Raw genomic sequence first — 19787 nt, 5'->3', positions numbered from 1 at the left:
GATTTCATCACGTCCATGTTCATGGAAGGAAGGAGAGCAGGCACAGGTACTATGGGCCAGGCAGTGCCCCAGGCGCCCTACCTCTCTCCTGCCTGATCCTTAACCCTTGCTGATACAAACTTCCCTCTAGTTCTTCTGACAAACCTTGTTGACAAAGGAAGGCTGACACTGAATAATCACAGCTTGGTGAAGCCCTGGAGGAAAGACAAACATTTATGCCTCCATAGCAATTCACCCTATGGATTGACAAGGTTCAGATACAAAGTAGAAGATTTCATCAATGGTCTGCAATCCTGCAAGGAAAGAAGCAACTGATTTCTTTCCAGCAGGGAAATTCAAAGTGTGTTTTTACTCCTGCACTGGGAAGGGACTTATTGAGGAAAGGGACAAACTCCAAAAGTGCTATTGTTGACCACAGCTTACTGACTCCACTGCCATGTTCATCCTTTGGAAGGCATCTTTGCTCTTTCTGCTTTTCAGTTCACTATTGCATGTGACCTGTCCCCATCCTGTGCTGTCCTTACCAGGTCGGCACACAAGCAGGGCTCCAATCAAACCGGAGTTGATGTCCTTCACGCTGTCAGTGTTAGAGGAGTAGGAGTGGGTCAGGCATGCTGAGTCACCATCCGTCGGGCCCTGGTTTTGCTGAATTTCCCAGATGTACGTGTGTGTCTTCCCTGGATCCACCCTGTCACCCTCCTTCTCTGGCTGGCTGGTCTCATCCTCATACCCTGCACCTAAAGCCAAAGGAACAGCCAGATGTCACTGAAGGTTCATCCCCAACACATTGTGGCTACAGAAATACCTCTTCCCTGAAACCAGAGCACAGCCTCTCTCTGCCCCAGTTCCTGGGGCCAACCTGACTCCCACTGGCAATAGCTGGTCTCAAGGCAGTGAGCAGAGCTGTGCTGGAGACTCTGGTTGGGCTGTGCACCCACCACCTGCCCTGACACTGGAGGGCACAGTCTTCCTGGCCCTAAGCATTCAACCTCAGGTTTAAGCTATGTATTACCTCTATAACTGATACAGGTTTGCTCTGGGCTGTTCGCTCAGCTCATTTCTGGGATGGGCATGGTCTTGTTGTTTCCCATGCTTAAGCTATCTCCGTGACTGTCATGTAGAGGGACATGAATAGCAGGATCAGGGAGGGATGCACTCCATCCTGGCAGGCAGGGAACAGAGGGGGAGGTGCTGTGAAAGGGCTTGCAGTGCCTGGCTCTTGCCCAACTCACCCTCTGATGCCTTCCAGTAGGACACCCCAATGGCATGGAGGTTGTATGGACGTGAAGCCAGGTTTTTAAACATGATGACCACCGTGTCATAGACTTCTGCTCGGATGGTGGGGCCCAGGAGACCTGAAGCGGAGGGAGACAACAGGGTCAGGCAGCTGGGGTCAGGCAGCTCACACTCAGGCACGGGCCCCAAAGGCTCTGGGCTTTCCACCTGCACAATTAGCGGTTGTCCCTCACGTAGCATGGCAGCATCAACTGCTCCGGCACCAGAAAAGCTCCCTGCATCTCCAGCAGCTCTGCCATACTGGGACTATAACCAGGTATTTTCCCATTCCTGGCAGAGGAACTGCCAGCACTCTACCCAGGATGAGTTTGGCTTGAGGAAAGCTAGGGCTCACCGTGCTGTGGGTGCTTCTTACCCATCCATGCTGGCTTGGGCTTGGGCTGCGTGAACAAGGCATCAGGGTACTCCACAAACACAGCCTTCCTGTACCGGGGAGGGACACCAGACATGGAGGGCTGTGGGCCTGGGTGCCCCGACACACTGCAGAAGGAAGGAAAAACCAAGGCTGATTGCGCAACCCTGTTCACAGATGGGCAGCAGCCATCCTCCTCCTCCCCTCCCCACCAGTTTGCCTGTGCCATGCTGGTCCCAGGGATCGCTCACCCTGTTGTGTGCTCTGGGTTTCCTGACAACCCCAGGTGTGTTTGGCAATGTTTTGCTCAGCTCACGGATGACAACGTGGCAGTGATTAATGTCACAGTGTTAGTCATGATGGAAGAAGGCCTCAAAGGCAGTAGGCACAGTGCCATACTCAGCTGCATCCAGGAGTGGGCACAGCTGCAGGTGTCACTGCCAGCCTTGTGCCTCATGCCTTGTGCCTTGCCTGGCTTTGTGGTTCCTCACCAGCGGAGACTCTGAAGTGCTGTGACAGCAGTGCCATTGTAGCACCCGCCCCCCCGCCTCCCGCCCAGCACCTTCAGGTGTGGCAGATGCATCACGTCACGTATAACCTCAAGCATTCTCCCCAGTTCCCCCCAGGAAAGAGACTGTGTTGGGCTGCATGGTAGGTCACAGCAGTTTGCTCTGTGGTCCAAGCAATGTCCCCACATTCATTTCTGACCAAACTGGGATTTACAGCCAGCCCCTAAAAAACTACTTGCAGCAGGAGAATAAAGGAGCCTTGAACCTATTTCACACCCCACTTACCTCCACTGGCCACCTTCTATCTGTAAGCAGCTTAAAAAATTCATTTTCCAGAAGGAATCCAGCACATTTATCAGGATAACAAAGACATGAATTTCTCCAGGGATTTTAGAGGCTGGCTTATCAGCCCCGGGACTGAGACCATTTCCAGTAACCAGACAGACTGCTTCCAGCCTTGTTTTGTTTGGAGCAAAAGGCAGGTGGTATTTGTTCCCTCTAAAGAAGCAGGGAGGATTGCTCTCCCCCCTCTGACTAAGCCTTCATTCAGGCAGCGGTTCCCTTTGCAACTCTTCCTCAGAAGAAAGGGAAGGAGCCAGAGTGACCTCAAATTTAGTAAAGTGCGATGCACACTTGCCCCTATGCCACTGGCTGGAAGCCACCTGCAGCCAGAGGATGCTGTGGGGAGAGAAGGGTTCATCCTCCCTGGGGACAAAGCAGAAGAGGCGCCCATGAAAACCCCACACATGCCCAGCTCCTGCCTTTCACACCATGGCTATAACCCCATGTTCAGGCTGCCAGGAAGGCCCCATCAGACATGGCCCCACTGAGCAGAGCCACTGCATTCAGCTGACTTTGCCCACAAGCTGTTATCATTCTGGCTTGATGGCAGTAGGAGTCGGACCAAGCTTTGCTCTCCAGGGCGACCCCATGCTGGGAGGTGACAGTGCAGCAGGGTCGCTGGCACTGGGCTATCCACTGTCGTGAAGCTGTGCCTTAATCTCTAACTTGCAGAAAGCCCAGCTTTGAAAATGCAACCATGAGATATGAGGGTCTGGTCCTGCTAATTGCGTGGTAAACAAGGCAGAAATCCTCTGGAGCCAGGGGGATTTTGCTGGTATGTGGGACATGGCTGGAAGGAGACTTGGTGACACCAGGGCTCAGCACTGTGTCCCAGCTGGCATGGCAGAGCCTGACAATGTTTGCAGGGGATGAGTAGGCAGAGTTTGGCACTTGGGGTCCCTGTGGACTTCCTATCCCAAGAGCGGCTGAAGCCAAGGCAGGGCGATAAGTTCCTGGCGCCTTCAATCAGCATTGTTAGCTGCACTATCTGTTCATCTCTTGGAGCCAGGAGATGGCCAAGGTAAACACTCTGTGCTGCCAAAGAACTCAAACATGGGCTGCTGCTACGTGGCCGCCAGCTCAGAGCCAGAGCTGAGATCCCTGGGGTAGTCGCAAGACATGCTGGTCCCAGCTCTGACACTGCCGGTAGGGTTGAGTTTGGGCGGAAGAGAAACTGAAATCATGGGAAAGGCATAAGCAGCTCTAGCCTGGCATGCCGTAGTCCATTCATTTGGCAGAGCTTTCCACAAAAATGACAGAGAAACCACTGGATACATACAGGGGTTTTGGACATCCTGCCTGGAGGTGCACCCTTGGGGGCTGTCATGAGATGCTGGTACCACAAGGGAGAATGAGTGGAGCAGAAGATACCCCATGCACAGCTCGAAGGCACCCCCAGCTCCAGTGGCAGCTGTGATCCTCCCATGTTCTCCTGGCTCACTCCTGCATGCCCGTTCTCCCCAGTCTGGTTTGTTCTCCTATGTCCTCCCCACATAGGGGGAACCGGGCTGAGGCTGCAGGCCAGGGAAAAAGCACTGTCGTCCAGCTGGGACAGCTAGACTGAGCAAGCCCTGGTTCCCATCGCAGCTCCTCTGGGCGCTGCACTGCCTAGGTGCCTCTCCGGGGTGGAGCACACCACCAAGTCCCTCTGAAAAAGCCAAAGTTATCTTTCTTCATTTTAGAGAAGGACAAGTGACCTCAAACCGCCTGTTGATGCCCTGGTCATCCCCTGGGCAGAGTCAGGTCCCTGAATCACTCCCAGGTCAGAAACAGTGTGCGAGCATATCATTAAAGCCAGTTCCAAAAATAACAGTGTGAGTGACCTTATCCCCCTCGTAGCCTAATAGATCTGAGTGTAAAGTTAGTAAAAGCAGGGCAGTGGGGGCATTAGTAAAACAGGAAGTGCTGGATGCAATTTTCCTACTGAAGTAACCAAAGGGGGGAAAACAAACCAATGTAACTCTGATACAGCAATTATGGCAGCTAGTCAGGTTGACCTGGCTCATCACCAGAGCCTGGTTTCCAGTGCCTGACCACGGATCCTCACTGCTCAAGCTAGTGTGGGTCTGAGATGGGGCCATGGGCTGACACTGTCCCAGCACAGAGCCTGGGGAAGGGTACATTGCAGTGAGGCAGAGGGAAGGGGTATGGCTTGATCTGCAGGGGATGTAGCCATCCAGCTCTGCTTTCCCATGCTGAGCTCAGAACAACTCATTCACAGCCATGTATGTCCAAGCCAGCTGTGTCTCCAGACAACACCATCCTGATGCCTGAGCAATGCAACTGCCACTTTTCTGCTCCAAAGAATTTGGGCAAAACCACCATGCCCTCCCTCTTGTCACTGTGTATAAACACTATTCTTTGCCCAAACATTAAAAATTATTTTCATTCCCTAAAGGAAAAAAATTCAGCCCTAGCAATGTAATGTACACAAAGATACGAATAACTAAAGCTGGGTTTTACCAGGGGCAGACACAGTGGAGAGCCTTTGTTGCTCTGAGTTCTGTCAGGGGGACACAGCCAATTTCCCTCTGCAACCCCCAGGCAGGGAGGCACAGGACCCCATCTCCTGTCACATCTCTCCAAAGCTCTCAGGATGCAGAGCAGAACAGAAAACGCAGGCTAGAGAACCAGCTCTTGGCTCTGGGCACAGACTTTAAAGCATCATGGCAAACAGCATTAAGATAAAGCAGTGCAGAGCAGTAGTGCAGAGTAGGTCTGCATCTCTCTCTGCAGATTTATTCACCTTTGCATGATCATAGGTTGAACTTAGTGCCTCCCCATTGCACAGAAACACCCATTCCCAGCTGTACCAGCCGCTCAGTACACCCACTCTGCCAGGTTGCCCCCATGCACCTGCCTGCCTGGATCCAAGCTGTTCATGCCAGGGTGGGAGAACAGCCATAGGCAGGTGCTGGAATTGCAATAGAAAGAGCTTTACCCTGCAGGTGCTTGCAGCACGGAGAGCAGGTCGCTGTGCCTGTAGTCCCAGGTGGTTTCCACTGCACCGATGTAGTATCTTCTAACTTTGCTGATGGTCTCCTCGACCAGGCAGAGGAGCAGGAGGCCATGCAGGGCTCCCACCAGCATTGTGCCTGCCAGCTGGGAACTGCTCTGGATTCAGGAAGAAAAGTAAAAAGGAAGGAATGAGAAATTAAAGAGGAGAGAAAAGCCTTTGTCTTCTCATCCAGCTGTTGTAATCCACAGGACACAATGATTTAAAGCCAGCACCCACAGCCTCAGTCAGAGTGCTAGAGAGTTTCTCAAAGATATCAGGAAAGGAATTGCTTGAGCTGGTTAATGCAAAGAGGAGCGTGCAAGCGATGGACTCTCTCTCTTCCTCTGGAGTAGCAGTGACGGGAGGAGAGGAAAAAACAAAAGGAAAGGGAGGGCAAGTGCAGCAGTAAGCTCTGCTGCAGGACCCAGCTGGCTCAGTGTCCTGGCCCGTGTCCGAGAGCGAGGTGAGGAAAGGGAGGGTTGCAGAGGAAGGGGAATTTAGGTGCGGTCTCTGACTGGTCCCACCTTCCCTCTCACTGCAGAAAGGAAGGAGGAGAGCGGGTTGCAGGCCAGTGCCCTGGTGCTGCCCAGGTCACAGGAGCCTTTATTTGCCCTGCAGGTCAGTCTGGGCTTGTACCTGAGGCTGGAGCCCCCCAGGAAGCCATCAGCTGCCTTCTGTACCAGCTAGCCCACATAACTTGAGGAAATGTGGATTTAGGGAAAATTTGCCTTCAGAATACAGATGGCTAATTGCTAGGAAGCAGGAGAAGCTGCCTGTGCCTCCCAGTGCTGGGAGCCTGCAGGGCACTTTGCATCTGCAGGGGCAGGGCTGAAGGCGAGGAAATAGACAGGGATGCACATATGCATGTACATATTTGGAGTGTATCCCTGTCCCCCTGGTGCCTGCACCCCAAGAAGTGATGATTTAGCCACACAACCTCAGTTCGAGTCACATGGGAGGGAGAGGGTTGGAGTCGCCCTCCTGCCAGCTGCTCCTCACCCTTCTCTTCTCCCAGGGTCCTGCACAAGAGCTCTGAGAAGATGCACTGAAACGTTTTTGCAAATATCTTCCATTTTAAACTCACAAATTTTCAGTATCTCTTTTTAAAAGCCCAGGAAATCCCCCACCCCCAAATGCATACCTATGTGATCATGCACACACTCTGGCACGTGGTTATCCCTCAGTTCACGCAGGCAGGAAGATGACGAGGAGCACCCTGCATGGTCCTGGCATCCACTAGGTGAGCAAGGTGGGGAAATGTCCCATAAATCACAGTTAGCCCTTTGGTGACAATCCCAGTGTGTGCAGAAGCATCCATGTGACAGAGGGAGGTGGTGGAGATTGTGGAGGAATGGGTGTTTTGGGATCCCAGACACAAATCCTTAGCATGGGGCAGATAAGACTGGTAGGGGATGGGATGGGTGATAGGATTTGAGCCTAGTGTAGGGACAATCCCAGTGGATGTGGCAACACATTTCCTGATGTCCCACTACCCCATGTAGCCCAGTATAGCCTGGGAAGGACCTCGAGCATCCCAGCCCCCATGTCTGTGGGGTCGGTGATGGCTCTCTGTCCTCCCTCCTTCAGAGAGAGGCCAGTTCTTGCCACTTTGCTGGGGACACCCCCTCTCCTTATGGCAGCCCTGGGCCTGAGGGGGAAAACCATCCCAGGCAGCTGTGTCTGGCTGGGACTCCCACAGCAGCAGCAAGGAGCACCCAGGGGGACTCCCCCTTGACCTGTGTAAAACCTCTACCCACCAAGGGGCTGCCCACTCCTTCCTGCACTCGCCCAAGGGCTGGCTGATGCAGCAGGACCCAGGGCAGAAAGCACTCCCCCTGCACCACGTAGTTTGTTCCCGGAGAGGCAAAAAGCCAGCGAGAAACACATTTCCTACAGCTCATGCACCAGCAGTTGGCTCTGTGCCCGGCCTGGGGTTCCTTTTCTTTGCAAGAAAGATGACCAACAAGCCGCCTGACATTTTCTAGCAAGTATTTTGGTGCAAAACAAGTGGTGTGTCACATTTGGGGATGCCCTGGATGCTTTTCACCACCTGCCCTGGTGTGTTGAAGTAGATGAATATTGTTTAGTGCTGGAGGGGAAATGTTGTCTGGAGGTCCAGAAGAGACATGGGATATCCTCATTGCGCTTCTGGCACCAGTGTCCCCTGCAGTATGGACGTGATTTATTCTAGTCATCCTGTTTGGGAATCTCCCAGTGCTGTGAGACTGTGCTCACTCGGAAAGACTGGAAAAGGTGTTTATTCCAGAAACAAGCAGATGGGGAAAATGTTGCCAAGCAGACAACATGACCATGAAGAGGGCAGTTGTGGGGGGCGGGTGGCAGCATGGGATGGGCACACAGGAAGGTTGGGATTGACTGTCAGGAGGCGTGCTCCAGCTCTGGATGCTGGACATCTGCATGGGGTGGCATGGGGGTTTCTTGCCTCTAACCCTGGCAGGGATGCTCCAGGAACCATGGGGTGACAACATTCAAGGATCACGGAGGGGAATCAGGCAGAGTTTCCCTTGGGCGCTGCAGTGGCAGGAGCCTGGACACAGTCATAAATTAATGGTTGTGACAATGGCAGGTACTGAGTTACTGGGTTTAACCATTTTCAGTCAAGATACTCAAGTCTGTGGGAAGGTGAATCAATGTGTGAAACTGGAGGACACTTGGAAATAACTTGGAGAGGGGTCCCAGATCCTGGTGCTTGCTGCATGCAGTGGATAGCTTTGTACAGGCATGTGAGACCCAGTGCAGAGCAAAGCATGCCAAGGACAGCTGGGCATCCGCAGGGAGCCCAGCTCTCCCCTGGCACAGCCTGCTAAGCCAGAGCCCACATGCCCCACCAAGAGCACACATGGCACCAGTAAGTGGGGCAGGATTAGCAGTCTGGTGCTTCCAAGGGCTCTGCAAATCCATGCAGGTTCCCAAGGGGTGTCTGGTTTTTGGTGTCTGTCATGAACCATACTTAGCTCATCTCCTGAGACACCCTGGCTGCTGCAAAAACTACTGGAATAAGCCCCAAGCCCCCACGGCTGCTTGTATTCAGTAAAGCTTCCCCTGCACCCCACAAAAAGTATCTACAGATGCTATGCTTGGAGCTGCACAGAAGGGGCATGGTGGTGACCTGCCTTACCCCTCCCCCCCAGTGCCCAGTACTGCTTGACCCTGGCATCCTCACACCAACAGAGCTCCTGGCAAGCCAGAAAAGGGGCTAAATTTAACAACAGGAATTTAGCAGTGCTCCATGGGAATGGCTGTTTAAGAGAAGCACTGTCCCAGAAAACTCCTCTCTTGATTGTTGCCAAGAAGAAAGGAGAACTGGATGCAGGGAGCTGTAGCAAGAAGGCCTCCACTCAGCTGCCCCTCAGCCCCAGGCTATGCCTGTCATTGGGGCAGAGCCCTGAGCCTGAGGATTCCGCTGCAGCTAGCATCCACAGATGTCCCTGCACCATGCTTTGCTTGAATCCAAAGGTCCAGATCTGGCCTTGGGGCTGCCAGGGCTGCCTGCTGACCAGGCAGAGACAGGAGAGGGTGCAGACTCGTGAGATGGAGCGATTGTCAGGGAAGATGAACCAGGATCCTGGCCAAAGGGGCAGAAAATAGGCAAGAGTTGAATGAGGAGATTATGGCACATCCAGGTATTGCTATTCACCTTTTACAGCTGGAGAAACTGTTGCAGGGAGCAGCAGGACTTGCCCACAGTCACCTGCAAATCAGAGGGTGCCCGTATCAACTGAGCAGCCACTCAGTATTATTTGCTGTGCTCCAGGCTGGCTGCGTCCATTCACTGTCCAAAATCAGTGCTTCTCAGCAGGAGGGATGGCTCAAGGGGTGGTCAGGGGCTCACTGCCACTCTCAGCACACGCTGTGCCTGGCACCAGGCTGCCTAGCCTGCCCTCCTGTTCCGTAAACCTGGCTGGCAGAAATCCCAACTGCTGGCAAGAGGGAGCAGACAGTCCCTTCCTTTGTGGCATGGAAGTGGGGGTGGCTGAGGGAGGGCCGGCCTGTGTTGAAAAGTCACCACGGCAGTTGGGGGGGCAGGAGGGAGAAGGGCTGTTGCCCCAACCCATAGACACCAAGTGGCATGAAGTGCTGGAGCCTGAGTTTGTTTCATTTCCAGAAAATGAGAAAAGAGAGACAGCAGCAGAGAAACTCCGCTGAAAATCCCCTTGCTCTTGCTTTGACGGGGCTGAGCTGCAAATTTCCTTTTTGCAAGCTGCAGCATGCCACCAAGCTGGGGCTGTCCCTGCGTGGCTGCATGACAGCACCACGGATGTACCATCTGGGGGAAGGTGAATTCAGATGTTGCGTCTCACTGTACTAAAAGCAGTGACACAGTGGTGGCTTCGGCAGAGCGCCATGCGGCTGGGGCCACGAGGCCAGCAGCAATGGGGCCATGTCACACTGAGCCACCAGCGTAACAGCTTGGGAGCTGACGACTGCAGCCCTCCAGGTCCTCACACACCAGGGACATGTTTCCTATCGATGGGGGACCCTGGCATCTGGTGGAGATGGCCAGGTATGGTGCCTCATTGAGGCGCCCAAAGGGGCATTGTGGGTCTGTTTACAGAGCATTTCTGGGGGGGTCTGCAAGTGGGGACTTGTGGGGGGACACAGTCTTGCTGACCACGTTATTGCCTGGTACTGCTTGTCCTGACCACGCATGGCCGCTGGAAGCCTGCGTGGGCTGGCAAGCTCTGGCTTAGCCTGGCTGTGCAGGCTGGGAGGCAGTGGTGGTGCTGGGAGGGAGGGGAAGCCTTTGAGATGGGGAAAGGCTTTTCATGCCTTTGTCTCCTGTGCTGAACAGGGCTGCTTGCCAGGAAGGCACCTTGCAGGGAGCCCCAGTGGCTGCGGGATGCTGAGGTTCTAGTGCTGGGCTCTGCTGCTGCACCCACCAGCCCCTGTGCCACCCTCTGCACTAAGCTGGGCCTGACCCCAGCCCTGCAGCCCCTCCAGCTGTCAGATCAGCTCTTTCCCTGCTGCGAGAAGCCGCCGAGTGCCTTCCCTGGTGATGGTGCATGTGCACCAGGAAAGATGGGACCATACTGCAGACGCTCAGGCCAGCAGGCACCCCTGGGACCACGTCTGTAGGGGACCTCCCCAGCTGGCACCGGGGAGGAGGCACAAGAGGAGCCCTGCTTGGCCCCAGGGCACGGGCGGCAGCCCTTTGCCCAGGGCAGGGAGGCAAAACCAGGGACACGTGCTGCAAAGGGATGGGAGCCCACCATGTACCAGACAAGCAGGAAACCCCAGTGCCACTTGACATTGGTGTTTGGATGGGACTTCTGAGATGAAACTGCCACCAGGCACTCACTTGCCCCCAGCCATACATCCCCATCAGCAATCCCCTCCCCGGCCACCACATCTTTTCTCAGGGGAAGATGCTCTGCTCACTGCCAGCCTTGCTTAGAGCCGAGGCAGAAATACAGCAGAGAAATGGTGCTCTTGGCTGCTCAGTAGTCAGTGTAGGATCTGTCCGACAGTGTTGCTAACAGCTACATCTGATTACTGGGTCACCAAAGGGCGACCACACTGCACCTGCAGGAGCTGCCATCTGATCTGCTTGGGAATGGGATGACTGGGGCTCTCTGGGAGCTTGGTGGGGGCAGAGGGGAGCCCTGATCCTAAGCAATGCCATGAGGCTTTGGCTGTCCAGAAGAGCAAATGCAGTTTTCCAGTTGCCAGAGAGAGTAAATAAACCCTTGTGGAGTGCAGTCTCCTTCTCCATGTGGTTACAAGAGCAAAAGCCCTTTGGAGCATCCTGTCTACAGGGTCCCTGGCACTCAAGGGCTGGACACCGTGCTGGACATCTGGCTCCTCTCTTCCTGCACCCCTGTGGCACCCATCCCTCCAGCTGGGCCTTGCCTGGCCCTTGGCTCCTCAGATGGCCGAGTCCCAACGCCCAAACCTGCTGTGGGCAGAAGCCACCAGCACTCACAGGACAGCTGCGTGCAAGACATCACATCTCAGTCCTTGGGGAAGTGGTGTCCTGCCACTTTGGTTTGGGTGCGCACATACTGCTCCAGCCAATTCTGCCTAATCAGGGCAGCACAGGAAACACATGTGATGTTGCCTGCACTCCTGGCTCCCACTCATGCAGTGGTTTCTGTTAACCCCACACGAGGGTCAAGCCCACTCTTCCTTCACTTACAATCTCTCCAGGAGGATCTCTTCTTTTTTGCCTGCTGTGTCTCAGGTTTTCTGGCTTTGCTACTCCCTGCGCAGCCACATCCACAGGTGGGAAGTAGGTGGCTTTTGTTCTGCAGGAGTTCAAGTGAGTAACTGAATTGAATCCGGAATTGGAGGGATCATTGTTTCAGGAGAGCCGATAAAATGCGTTCCTTCCAAGTAGCATGCCTGGGCTGCCCAAACTGGCTCAGGGGCAGGCAGGAGCACATCAGGGCAGAGGTGGGCATGTGCACTGGATGAGGCACAGGAAACCCTCCATGCTGCTGCCAACAGCTCTAAGTTCCCAGCTCCACCACACACCTGCCCCACTCCTCTGTGTGACCCAACACGGCAAACGAAGTCCTGGCCCGCATGCCAGGGTGCTGAGCTAGCTGCCCAGGAAGGTTGTGTTTGCTTTAAGCAAATAGCAGAAGATGCTGTTTCTGCCAAGTGACAGCTTGCAGCCGAGCAAGAGCCTCCCACGTCAAAGGGAGCAAACAACCATGGGCTATAAGAAGCTTTTAAGACACCACTAGGCGCACAATCGAGGCAACGAGTGCACACACAAGCCCACGGCTGGCCTCCGGCCGCGCACGTACGCGGCCTCCCCGGCCGCGCACCGCTGCTACGTGCCCAGCCCCCTCCCAAAGCGGTCTCTCTCGGAAGCTATGGGGGCGGGGCGGGGCGCGATCACGTGAGGCGGGACCCTGCGCTTGCGCCCTGTGGTCACGTGCCCGCGGCGCCCGGCTGGCGGCAGCGAGCGGAGTCGAGCGGTGCTATGGCGGTGCCAGGCGGAGGTGGGCAGGCGCGGCGCGGCGGCAGGGTCCCTGGCTTCCCCAGCTCGGCACCCCTGGCGGGGAGTGGGGCCCGTGCCCTCCGCGGCACCGTTTTCATCGGCGCCGCGCGGCGGCCGGTACCAGGCCATTGCACTGCCTGAGGGCCTGAACCGCCGCAGGACACTCTGAGGGCGGGTCCCGCGGGGCAGGGCTTCTCAGCCCGCGCCCCTTCCTCAGGGCCATGACCTGCGGGAGCACCGAGAGGGGTGAGGAGTCCCAGGGACGGGGTCTCAGGGGTCCAGGGGCTTGTCTGAGGCCCTCTGGGGAGGACTTGGGGCCTGGAGGTTCCCAAAGGCACAGGGAAGGTGCCAGGCCTCGTGCGTTATTTAACTGGGCGGGGGTCCTGTGTCTCTCGGGTGGCCCTGAGCAGCTGGTAGGGGGCTGTGGGACAGCAGTCCTGGCACTGAGCCTCTCCAGATGCCTGCAGGTGTGAAGGAGGACTCGTTCAACGTGCTGGACCTGGCAGAGTACACCAAGAACCGTCCCTGGTGGCGCAAGGTCTTCTCCTCCAGCTCAGGGTCGAGTGCTGAGAAATACAATGTGGCCACGCAGCTGGTGATTGGAGGGGTCACGGGATGGTAAGATATGCTGGGGTTGCTATTGCTGTTCATGGTAGCCAGGATGCTGCTGGGCTTTTGGGAACACACTGTCAGGTGCAGGGTGGTCATTTGGCAGCCCTTCAAAGAAGTCAGGTATCCAGCTTGCTCAGCCGACTATGCTCTGGCATGCTCTACTGAACCATGAGAGGTCTTAAAAGTGGTCTCTAATGCGGAGCTGAAGAACTGAGATTATCTCCTAGGGAAGAAAATGGCATCAGGCCTTACTTTTTGAGGTGAGATAATTCTCTTTAACATCTGTCATAAAACGGTGGTGTTGACAGGCAAATATGATCCTCGTGGAACAAGGATCCCTTCTTCCCTGGAGATGGATGCGCTTCAAGCATCTGCACAGAAACCTCCTGTGGTGGTGCCATATTGCACCTGTGGGCATGGTTCCTGATTTTTTGTGTCACTTGTAGCAAGTGCTGGGGTGGCTTGTGGCTCTATTTGCAACTTCGTTCCCACAGCAGCATAGTTTGAGTTGAAAACTTGATGTAATCACACTGCTTTGCTGCTTGCTGTGCCTGTCGTCTTCATCTGGCACAGGGGTAACTATTTAAAAGTGTATGACAGATCTTAATTTTCTGATAAAATATGAGCTGGCCACCTCTCTCTTGTATCTTCACTAAGTGTATGTATTCAGAAATGGGTAAGAGCAGGTTCCTGTGTTGTTTTGCAGTGTTGATAAGGAAACTGGTCGAAGTAAAGTCTGCTTTGGGTGATACAATACGCTAGCCCTTTGCTGCATGACTGAGCAATGAGGTAGTGCTTGCTTGAGTTTTGGTGGCTGCAGTGATGTCTTTCATGTTGACAGTGTGCAACTCAGTTTGGAGACTAGTATAGCTTTAGACCACTGCTGTTTGCTTGTTTCACCATTTTTCTCTTCGGAGAAATGAAAAGTAAGCAGTTGTTTGTCCAACAAAGAAGCTTGCCTTGTGATCTGCTCCCCATGCTCTCTCTGTCATAGAGCAGCAGCAGATGTGCTGCCTAATTTCCCTTCAGAGATGATACCAGTTGAAAAAAAAAAAAGCAAGCTAACGTAAGTTGTTGATTTTGATCAAATCATGTGTTTCTGATTACTCTTTGGGAGTTTGACGTTGAAGAGATAAGAATCAAAACTGTAAAAGGCTGAAATGCGATAGTGAGAAGTAAAAAGCTACAAAACATCACTTTTGGCTGGGTGCAAATCCTTTCTCTTTCTCTCTGGTTGCCAGGTGGGTTTCTTCTGCTGTTTGTCAGGCTGTCTCTGAGTCTTGGGTAATTACTACCAAAGGCAGCCTTGCCTGTGGGAAGCATGTTGAAGAGTGTGTGTTTGGTATCTCATTCTCCTGACTGGATCCTGTTTGATTTGTAGGTGTACTGGATTCATCTTCCAGAAAGTTGGAAAGCTGGCAGCGACAGCAGTGGGAGGTGGCTTTTTCCTACTTCAGGTGTGTATGAACAGTGGGTCAGGCTTTCTGAGAACTGTGCTGTTGGGGACGAAGGGCTGTCTAGCGATCATTACCTGTTGGGATGTGTGGGGCTGGTTCCCCACTCTGCCGGGAGCTCTGTGTGGCTGTGCCTGTCAAGGGCATGGTTCCCTGGGGTACATAGTGTAGCAGCAAAGCAGGATCAGTGTGCATAAACTTAAGGACTGCCAAAAGGTACCATCCGCTTAGGGTCTGCCAACAAAGGCCAGGCCAAAAGCAAGTGGGAGCTATTACTGCAGGGGGACCCGAGTGAAGCAGGTGGCAGCCTTTTGCTGCGGCAAACTGCGCTGCTGCTGCAGGACTGTCTGGTCAGAACTATCCTGTGCCTGTGGAGATGGTGTCCCTGGAAGAACAGCCCTAGATGTCAAGAGGGATTTGTCCATGTTTGTGATATGCTTCCTGTCAACCTGGCTACCTGAGGAGTCAGGCCAGCACAGATGGGGCTCTCTGGAAAGCATTGAGGAAGAGGAGAGAAAGAGATCTCTCTCTGTCCTCAAACATTTCTCCTGGTTTTCAAGAACCCTGGCACTGAGGGGAGCTGCTCACATGTGGACATCTAGCTCGAACATCCTGTAGGAGACAGAACAGCTCTTGGGCCTCGCTCAGCAGTCTTATTTCTTTGCTTCTCAGGAGCTGTCTAATGTGTGACTTGTTTTCCCTGCTCTTCTGGCTCTGCTTGTTCTGCTGAAAGCTAAAAGCTTGCTCTGAGCAGGGAGAGTTTCACTGCTGAATCAGCCTGAACAGGCTATTAATAGCTGTATCCATCCACAGCAGTAGCAGAGCTGCAGAGTCCCAACGATATACCTGACAGTTGTGAGGGGGAGGTGATGCCAGCTTTACAATAGAGGCCGAAACAGTCTAAGCCACAGTGTGTGCCCTGCTGTTAGGGGATTACTGTGAGACAGTTGTTGTAGGACAGCTAATACAGCTACAGGGGTGGTCCTTTGTCCAATTTTTAAGCTACTGTGCTCATCTTAGCCCACTGGACCAGTGTGTGGGAGGTGGCTGTGGTCAGGGAAGGTGGGTGGGCAAGAAGGTCTGTTTAGTTGTGGTCATGCAGGACTTTACTCCAGGAACTTTCTTTCCACCCTCAAAACTCTAGATTGCAAACCACACAGGATACATCAAAGTGGACTGGAAGCTAGTAGAACGGGACATGAACAAAGCCAAGCAGCAGCTGAAACTTCACAGCAGTGGTAACAAAATGTCTCCAGAAGTGAAAAGCAGAGTGGATGAGGTGAGACAACACTCCCAGGTCATGTGCGGGTGCTTAGCTGGAGGGACAGCAGAAAATGGGATTGACTCCTGGGCTCTTATGGAGCTTCCATTGTGCAAATACAAGGAGGGAATGCTTGCATGACAGCAAAACTGGAGAGATGGTAAAGCTATCTGTGCATATTTGAGACAGAAACAAGGTGGTTTCTAGGCATGACACTACCTTGCCATGTGTTGCTGCAAATTCCTTGGGGTTGTGAGAAAACATGCTGGGGTTGTGGGGAGAAGTGTCTCTTCAGTCTGACAAGAAAAGCTAAGTAGACCTGGGGGCAGAGTTGCCTAGTTACCCTGGACTCTGCTGTATCCTGGTCTGGCACACACAGTCAGCAGCCCCTTCTGTCAGATTAACTGTACTGGTTGTGAGAGAGCCCCGGAGCATATAGGCTCGGACTACAGCTCTCGGAGGATCTGGACTGCAGTGGGACTGGATCAATTCAGGAGCTGTACGTGCAGCGGGGAGATTAGGGAGGGGAGGTCATTTGATAGGATACTTTCCCAGACCTGAGCAGTGACCTCTCTCCAAGCATCACTCACCTTGGAGAACAGCCTGAGGGATGTCTTACAGGGAGAGTGTGTTGGTGACCTCCTGTTGTTGAACACCATTGGTTCTTCTCTCCCCTGCTTAGGTGATCATATTTCTGAAGAAGAATGTTATCCTGACTGGAGGGTTTGCTGGAGGATTCCTGCTTGGAATGGCATCCTAGAAACTGCGCTTGACTCTCCCTTCATGCCCAGCCTCCCTTGCCCTCCTCTGCTGCTGTTCTCTCTCACTTAGAGGGCAAAGGATGTTGCCGGCAGGCTCAGTTCCTTCTGCTCACAGGTTCCAGCCCTTATTTCTCACAACGCTGCTTCTGATTTCCAACTTTTCCTCCTTCTGGGCTGTTAGGGTGCTGGGATCAGTCTGAAAGCTTATGACTCCTGGTGTATCATTGTGATTCCTTTTCCCACCAAATAAACCCAAGTCCCAAATTTTCTGATGAGTTGCAGCCTCATAAACATGTAGTGGCAGAGAAATCTCTTAAATGCGCTTCTCAGGTGCTCAGGGCTGTTACATGTACATTTGTCTGCCACTATATGTGTACAACAGCTGTCAGCTGTTCAGCACCATTTAGCTTGCACATTTTCTGCCCAGGTACTTGGAAAGCCTGTGCTTCCTTCTGCGCAGAGATGGTGTGTGCAATCCAAAATGTGCTTGGCTGTCCTGGGGTGGATGCAGAAGTGTCAAGGGACAGCCTGGGCTGTGTCCAGGGTGAGTGGATAAGGAGCAAGTTCATGCTATATGTGGTGCTGAGGGTTTTCCTGCCTTCCCCCTGCCATTGCACTGCACATAGATGGCTGTTTGGCTTCTCCTCTGCTGTTATTTATACCCCTTGCTGGAATTGCAGCACTGGCACTGCTCATGGAAACTGAGCACTGTGGGTGACTCTCAAGGCCCTTTCCTTGTCATGTGTTCTGAAAGTCACCAAGCTTCTTGCACTGTAGAGCACCTTTCTCACTTGCTGGCTGACTGCTCAGCCTTTGAAATGTGCTGAGGCATTCTTTTGTGGTGGGCAGACTTCCAGCATACTTGATCTCTCTTTGTCAGGCTAGCTGGTGCAGGCAGTGTGCATTTCAGCTATGCCACTTACTGTAAATCACCATGGGCCTCAGACTGGAGTTTCTAGGTCTATCATGACCTTCTCTGGCCACTTTGGCATTGGCGATGCTCTTAGAGCTGTAACCATGTGGGACAGGATTGTAGACAGGAAATGCATCCCCGTTTAGGGTACATTGTACTAGCCCAAGGTCCCTGTTGCCACCTCTGCTGGAGTGGTGGCAGGGGAGGATGTGACATCTGGAGCGCAGTCCTTTACCTGTCTCTGCAGAGCACAAACTCTGTCTCCCTGGTCTGTGCAAGCAACTGAAATGACAAAACTATTGGGAAACCCAGGTTGTGCTCTTGTAAGAGTGGCTCATTATCATGCTTTCTGCCTTGGTTATGTTCCATCCTTCTTTGCATTTACATTTCCACAAAAGAAGCTGCTTGCTTAATTCCATCAGCTGTAGCCCTTCTCCTGCGGATGAGGCAGCCCAGATGCAGAGCTAAGCTGTTTTTGGACAGTCTGTCCCAGTGCAGGTGTGTGCAGAGCAGAAGTCCAAGAGAACGCCAAGCAGAACTACAAGAGAAAATTAGAAAAAAAATAAATAAATCCCTTAGAAGTGTTTTGGCTGTGCTGGGCTGGCATTACTGCTTTCCAGAGTGTGGGAACTTGCATGACGGTGGGCTGATGTCCTCCAGCAGGTACATGTAGGAGTTCTTGCCAAGAATGGTTTTTTTATGTGAAAGCCCATCCTTCAATGGGAAACATCCTAGGGAATGATGATGTGCATGGGTCATCAGGATGCAGCACCTGGCTCAGCGGCTGCACCTCATCTGCAGTGCTGTGTAATGCCTTTCTGATCATCTGCTGCTGGTCTCAGTATGGCTAGAAATGGAGATCTTCCCCCGAAAGCTTCTGGAAGAGCTGGAATGGTGGGTTCTTCCACCAGAGGTTTTGGGATGAGCACTTGCAGTTGGTAATTTTTTTCAGCTCTGTTGATTGAAGTGTCAGTGTAGAAACACATTGATTTAGCTGAGGCTTTCTCACCTTCAGGATCTGAAAAGAGGCTGCAGGTAATCAGGAAATAGAAGTTGGTACCTTTGCTGCTGTCCTGCCATACATGGCCAAGGAGAATGAAGGAGCAGCTGGGCTCACATCCTTTTAATGACAGTATTCCTAAAAGCCATCCAGGACCGCAAGAGTGATGCGATGCAGCAAATAGGTCTTCAGTAAATTGGTGTTTGCGGGTGGAGTGACAGATGATGATGGTGGGTTTGGAGGGTTTTGGGGTTTTTTTGGTAGGAACCCTGTAGGGCTGAACGTGCATGAATTGATAAATGTGTATTGCAGGGTATCTCTTGTTCCTGTAGGAAAACAGCATTGCTGCCCCTCTGCGTGGTGTGCTACATAACACAACTTCTGTGATGCACTAATCTCTACAAAGCTTTCTCCAATGACAAAGCTCAAAGTGATTAACAGACCTTAGGGATGTTTTTCAGGCTCAAGTAAGTCACTATTTCTGCCCAACTCTAGGGAAGGGTTCTGCTCCACAGGATCCTGACTTACTGCTGTGGAGAGAAATGGCGCAGAGAGGGAGCTAAAACGTCTCAGTTGTTGCTGGAAGGGGCAACAGGTGACATACTCATCTTGAGTTTGATGTGAATGCAGGCAGAGAATGGATCTGGTAAATCTTTCTGCTGTGCCAGTGTCAGGCTCCTGGCTGGCACCATTTGATGCTGTGGGCCCACTCTGGAAGCTTTGATGCTGAACTAACCTCTGTGGGGATGCATTTTCATTGTTGCAGGTGGCAAGATGAAGTGTTCCCTACCCACCCCTGCTCCATTTGGTCTTGTTTCAACAACTTCTGGCATCTGTTCCAGTATGAGAATGTTTAAAACACACTAGGCTTTTAAAATGTTTTTATATGTTGTACGTAAATGCTTATTGAAGCAGTATTTTATTAAACAGTTTTGCTCTAATAGCCTCTATGCGTGAGGTCTGTTGATGTCTTGGGAACCAGTGTGGTTTTGTCTTACCCTGCATGTAGTGTTTGACTCACAGGAACAGTTACTGCCAGTCTGGTAGCATGAGGCCACCAGCCTTCCCTCTTTGCAGGTAACCATGGGCTGCCTTAATAGACCCCTCTCCTTGATGATCCTGGCTTGAATCACCCATGTTCCCAAAAGGTGGGATGCTTCTGGGGCAGGAGGTGATTCTGCTGCCAGCCTGGTTTCAGAGCCTTCCTGCAAGTTTGCTCCACCTGACTACAAATGGGCATGGAGACAAGGCTTTTCTTTTTATAAGGTGCAACAGAAGCCTAAATATTTATTTTTATCATCTATTAGTGACTTTTCACT

General features: G+C 52.8%; 2 protein-coding genes across 4 annotated transcripts in view; one reads left to right on the top strand and one right to left on the bottom strand.

The window, feature by feature from the left end:
* The window catches only part of F8 (coagulation factor VIII), a 90501-nt gene extending 84593 nt beyond the window's left edge, over nucleotides 1-5908 (bottom strand). The window contains exons 1-4 of one of the 2 annotated variants that reach the window (XM_075763352.1): nucleotides 5441-5908; nucleotides 1631-1776; nucleotides 1233-1355; nucleotides 525-737 (exon numbers count right to left, since the gene is read on the bottom strand). In XM_075763352.1, coding sequence (XP_075619467.1) covers nucleotides 525-737; nucleotides 1233-1355; nucleotides 1631-1776; nucleotides 5441-5589 — 631 coding nt within the window. In that variant the 5' untranslated portion in view covers nucleotides 5590-5908. The remainder of the gene's footprint in view (nucleotides 1-524; nucleotides 738-1232; nucleotides 1356-1630; nucleotides 1777-5440) is intronic. The other variant, XM_075763351.1, reaches the window with a different exon arrangement.
* A 6442-nt stretch (nucleotides 5909-12350) lies between these two features.
* On the top strand, nucleotides 12351-19409 carry FUNDC2 (FUN14 domain containing 2). 2 transcript variants are annotated; one of them, XM_075763347.1, is made up of 5 exons: nucleotides 12351-12468; nucleotides 12935-13085; nucleotides 14461-14536; nucleotides 15678-15812; nucleotides 16477-19409. In XM_075763347.1, the coding sequence occupies exons 1-5, from the start codon at nucleotides 12450-12452 to the stop codon at nucleotides 16552-16554; spliced, it is 459 nt and encodes a 152-aa protein (XP_075619462.1). In that variant the 5' UTR covers nucleotides 12351-12449; the 3' UTR covers nucleotides 16555-19409. The 2 variants fall into 2 exon arrangements, with proteins under 2 accessions (XP_075619462.1, XP_075619461.1); XM_075763346.1 differs by lacking the exon at nucleotides 12351-12468 and adding an exon at nucleotides 12674-12713.
* The last annotated feature ends 378 nt before the right edge of the window (nucleotides 19410-19787 follow it).

Source organism: Balearica regulorum, chromosome 11 (assembly GCF_011004875.1).
Source record: "Balearica regulorum gibbericeps isolate bBalReg1 chromosome 11, bBalReg1.pri, whole genome shotgun sequence".
Classification (NCBI taxonomy): Eukaryota; Metazoa; Chordata; class Aves; order Gruiformes; family Gruidae; genus Balearica; species Balearica regulorum.
Note: the sequence above shows the minus strand (reverse complement) of the source record. Positions and strands in the feature narration are given on the sequence as shown.

Coding starts and splice junctions, on each gene's coding strand:
- FUNDC2 (XM_075763346.1), top strand. CDS start 12,689: ATGACCTGCGGGAGCACCGAGAGGG. Junction 12,714..12,934: donor CTGCGGGAGCACCGAGAGGG/GTGAGGAGTCCC, acceptor AGATGCCTGCAG/GTGTGAAGGAGGACTCGTTC. Junction 14,537..15,677: donor GTGGCTTTTTCCTACTTCAG/GTGTGTATGAAC, acceptor TCAAAACTCTAG/ATTGCAAACCACACAGGATA.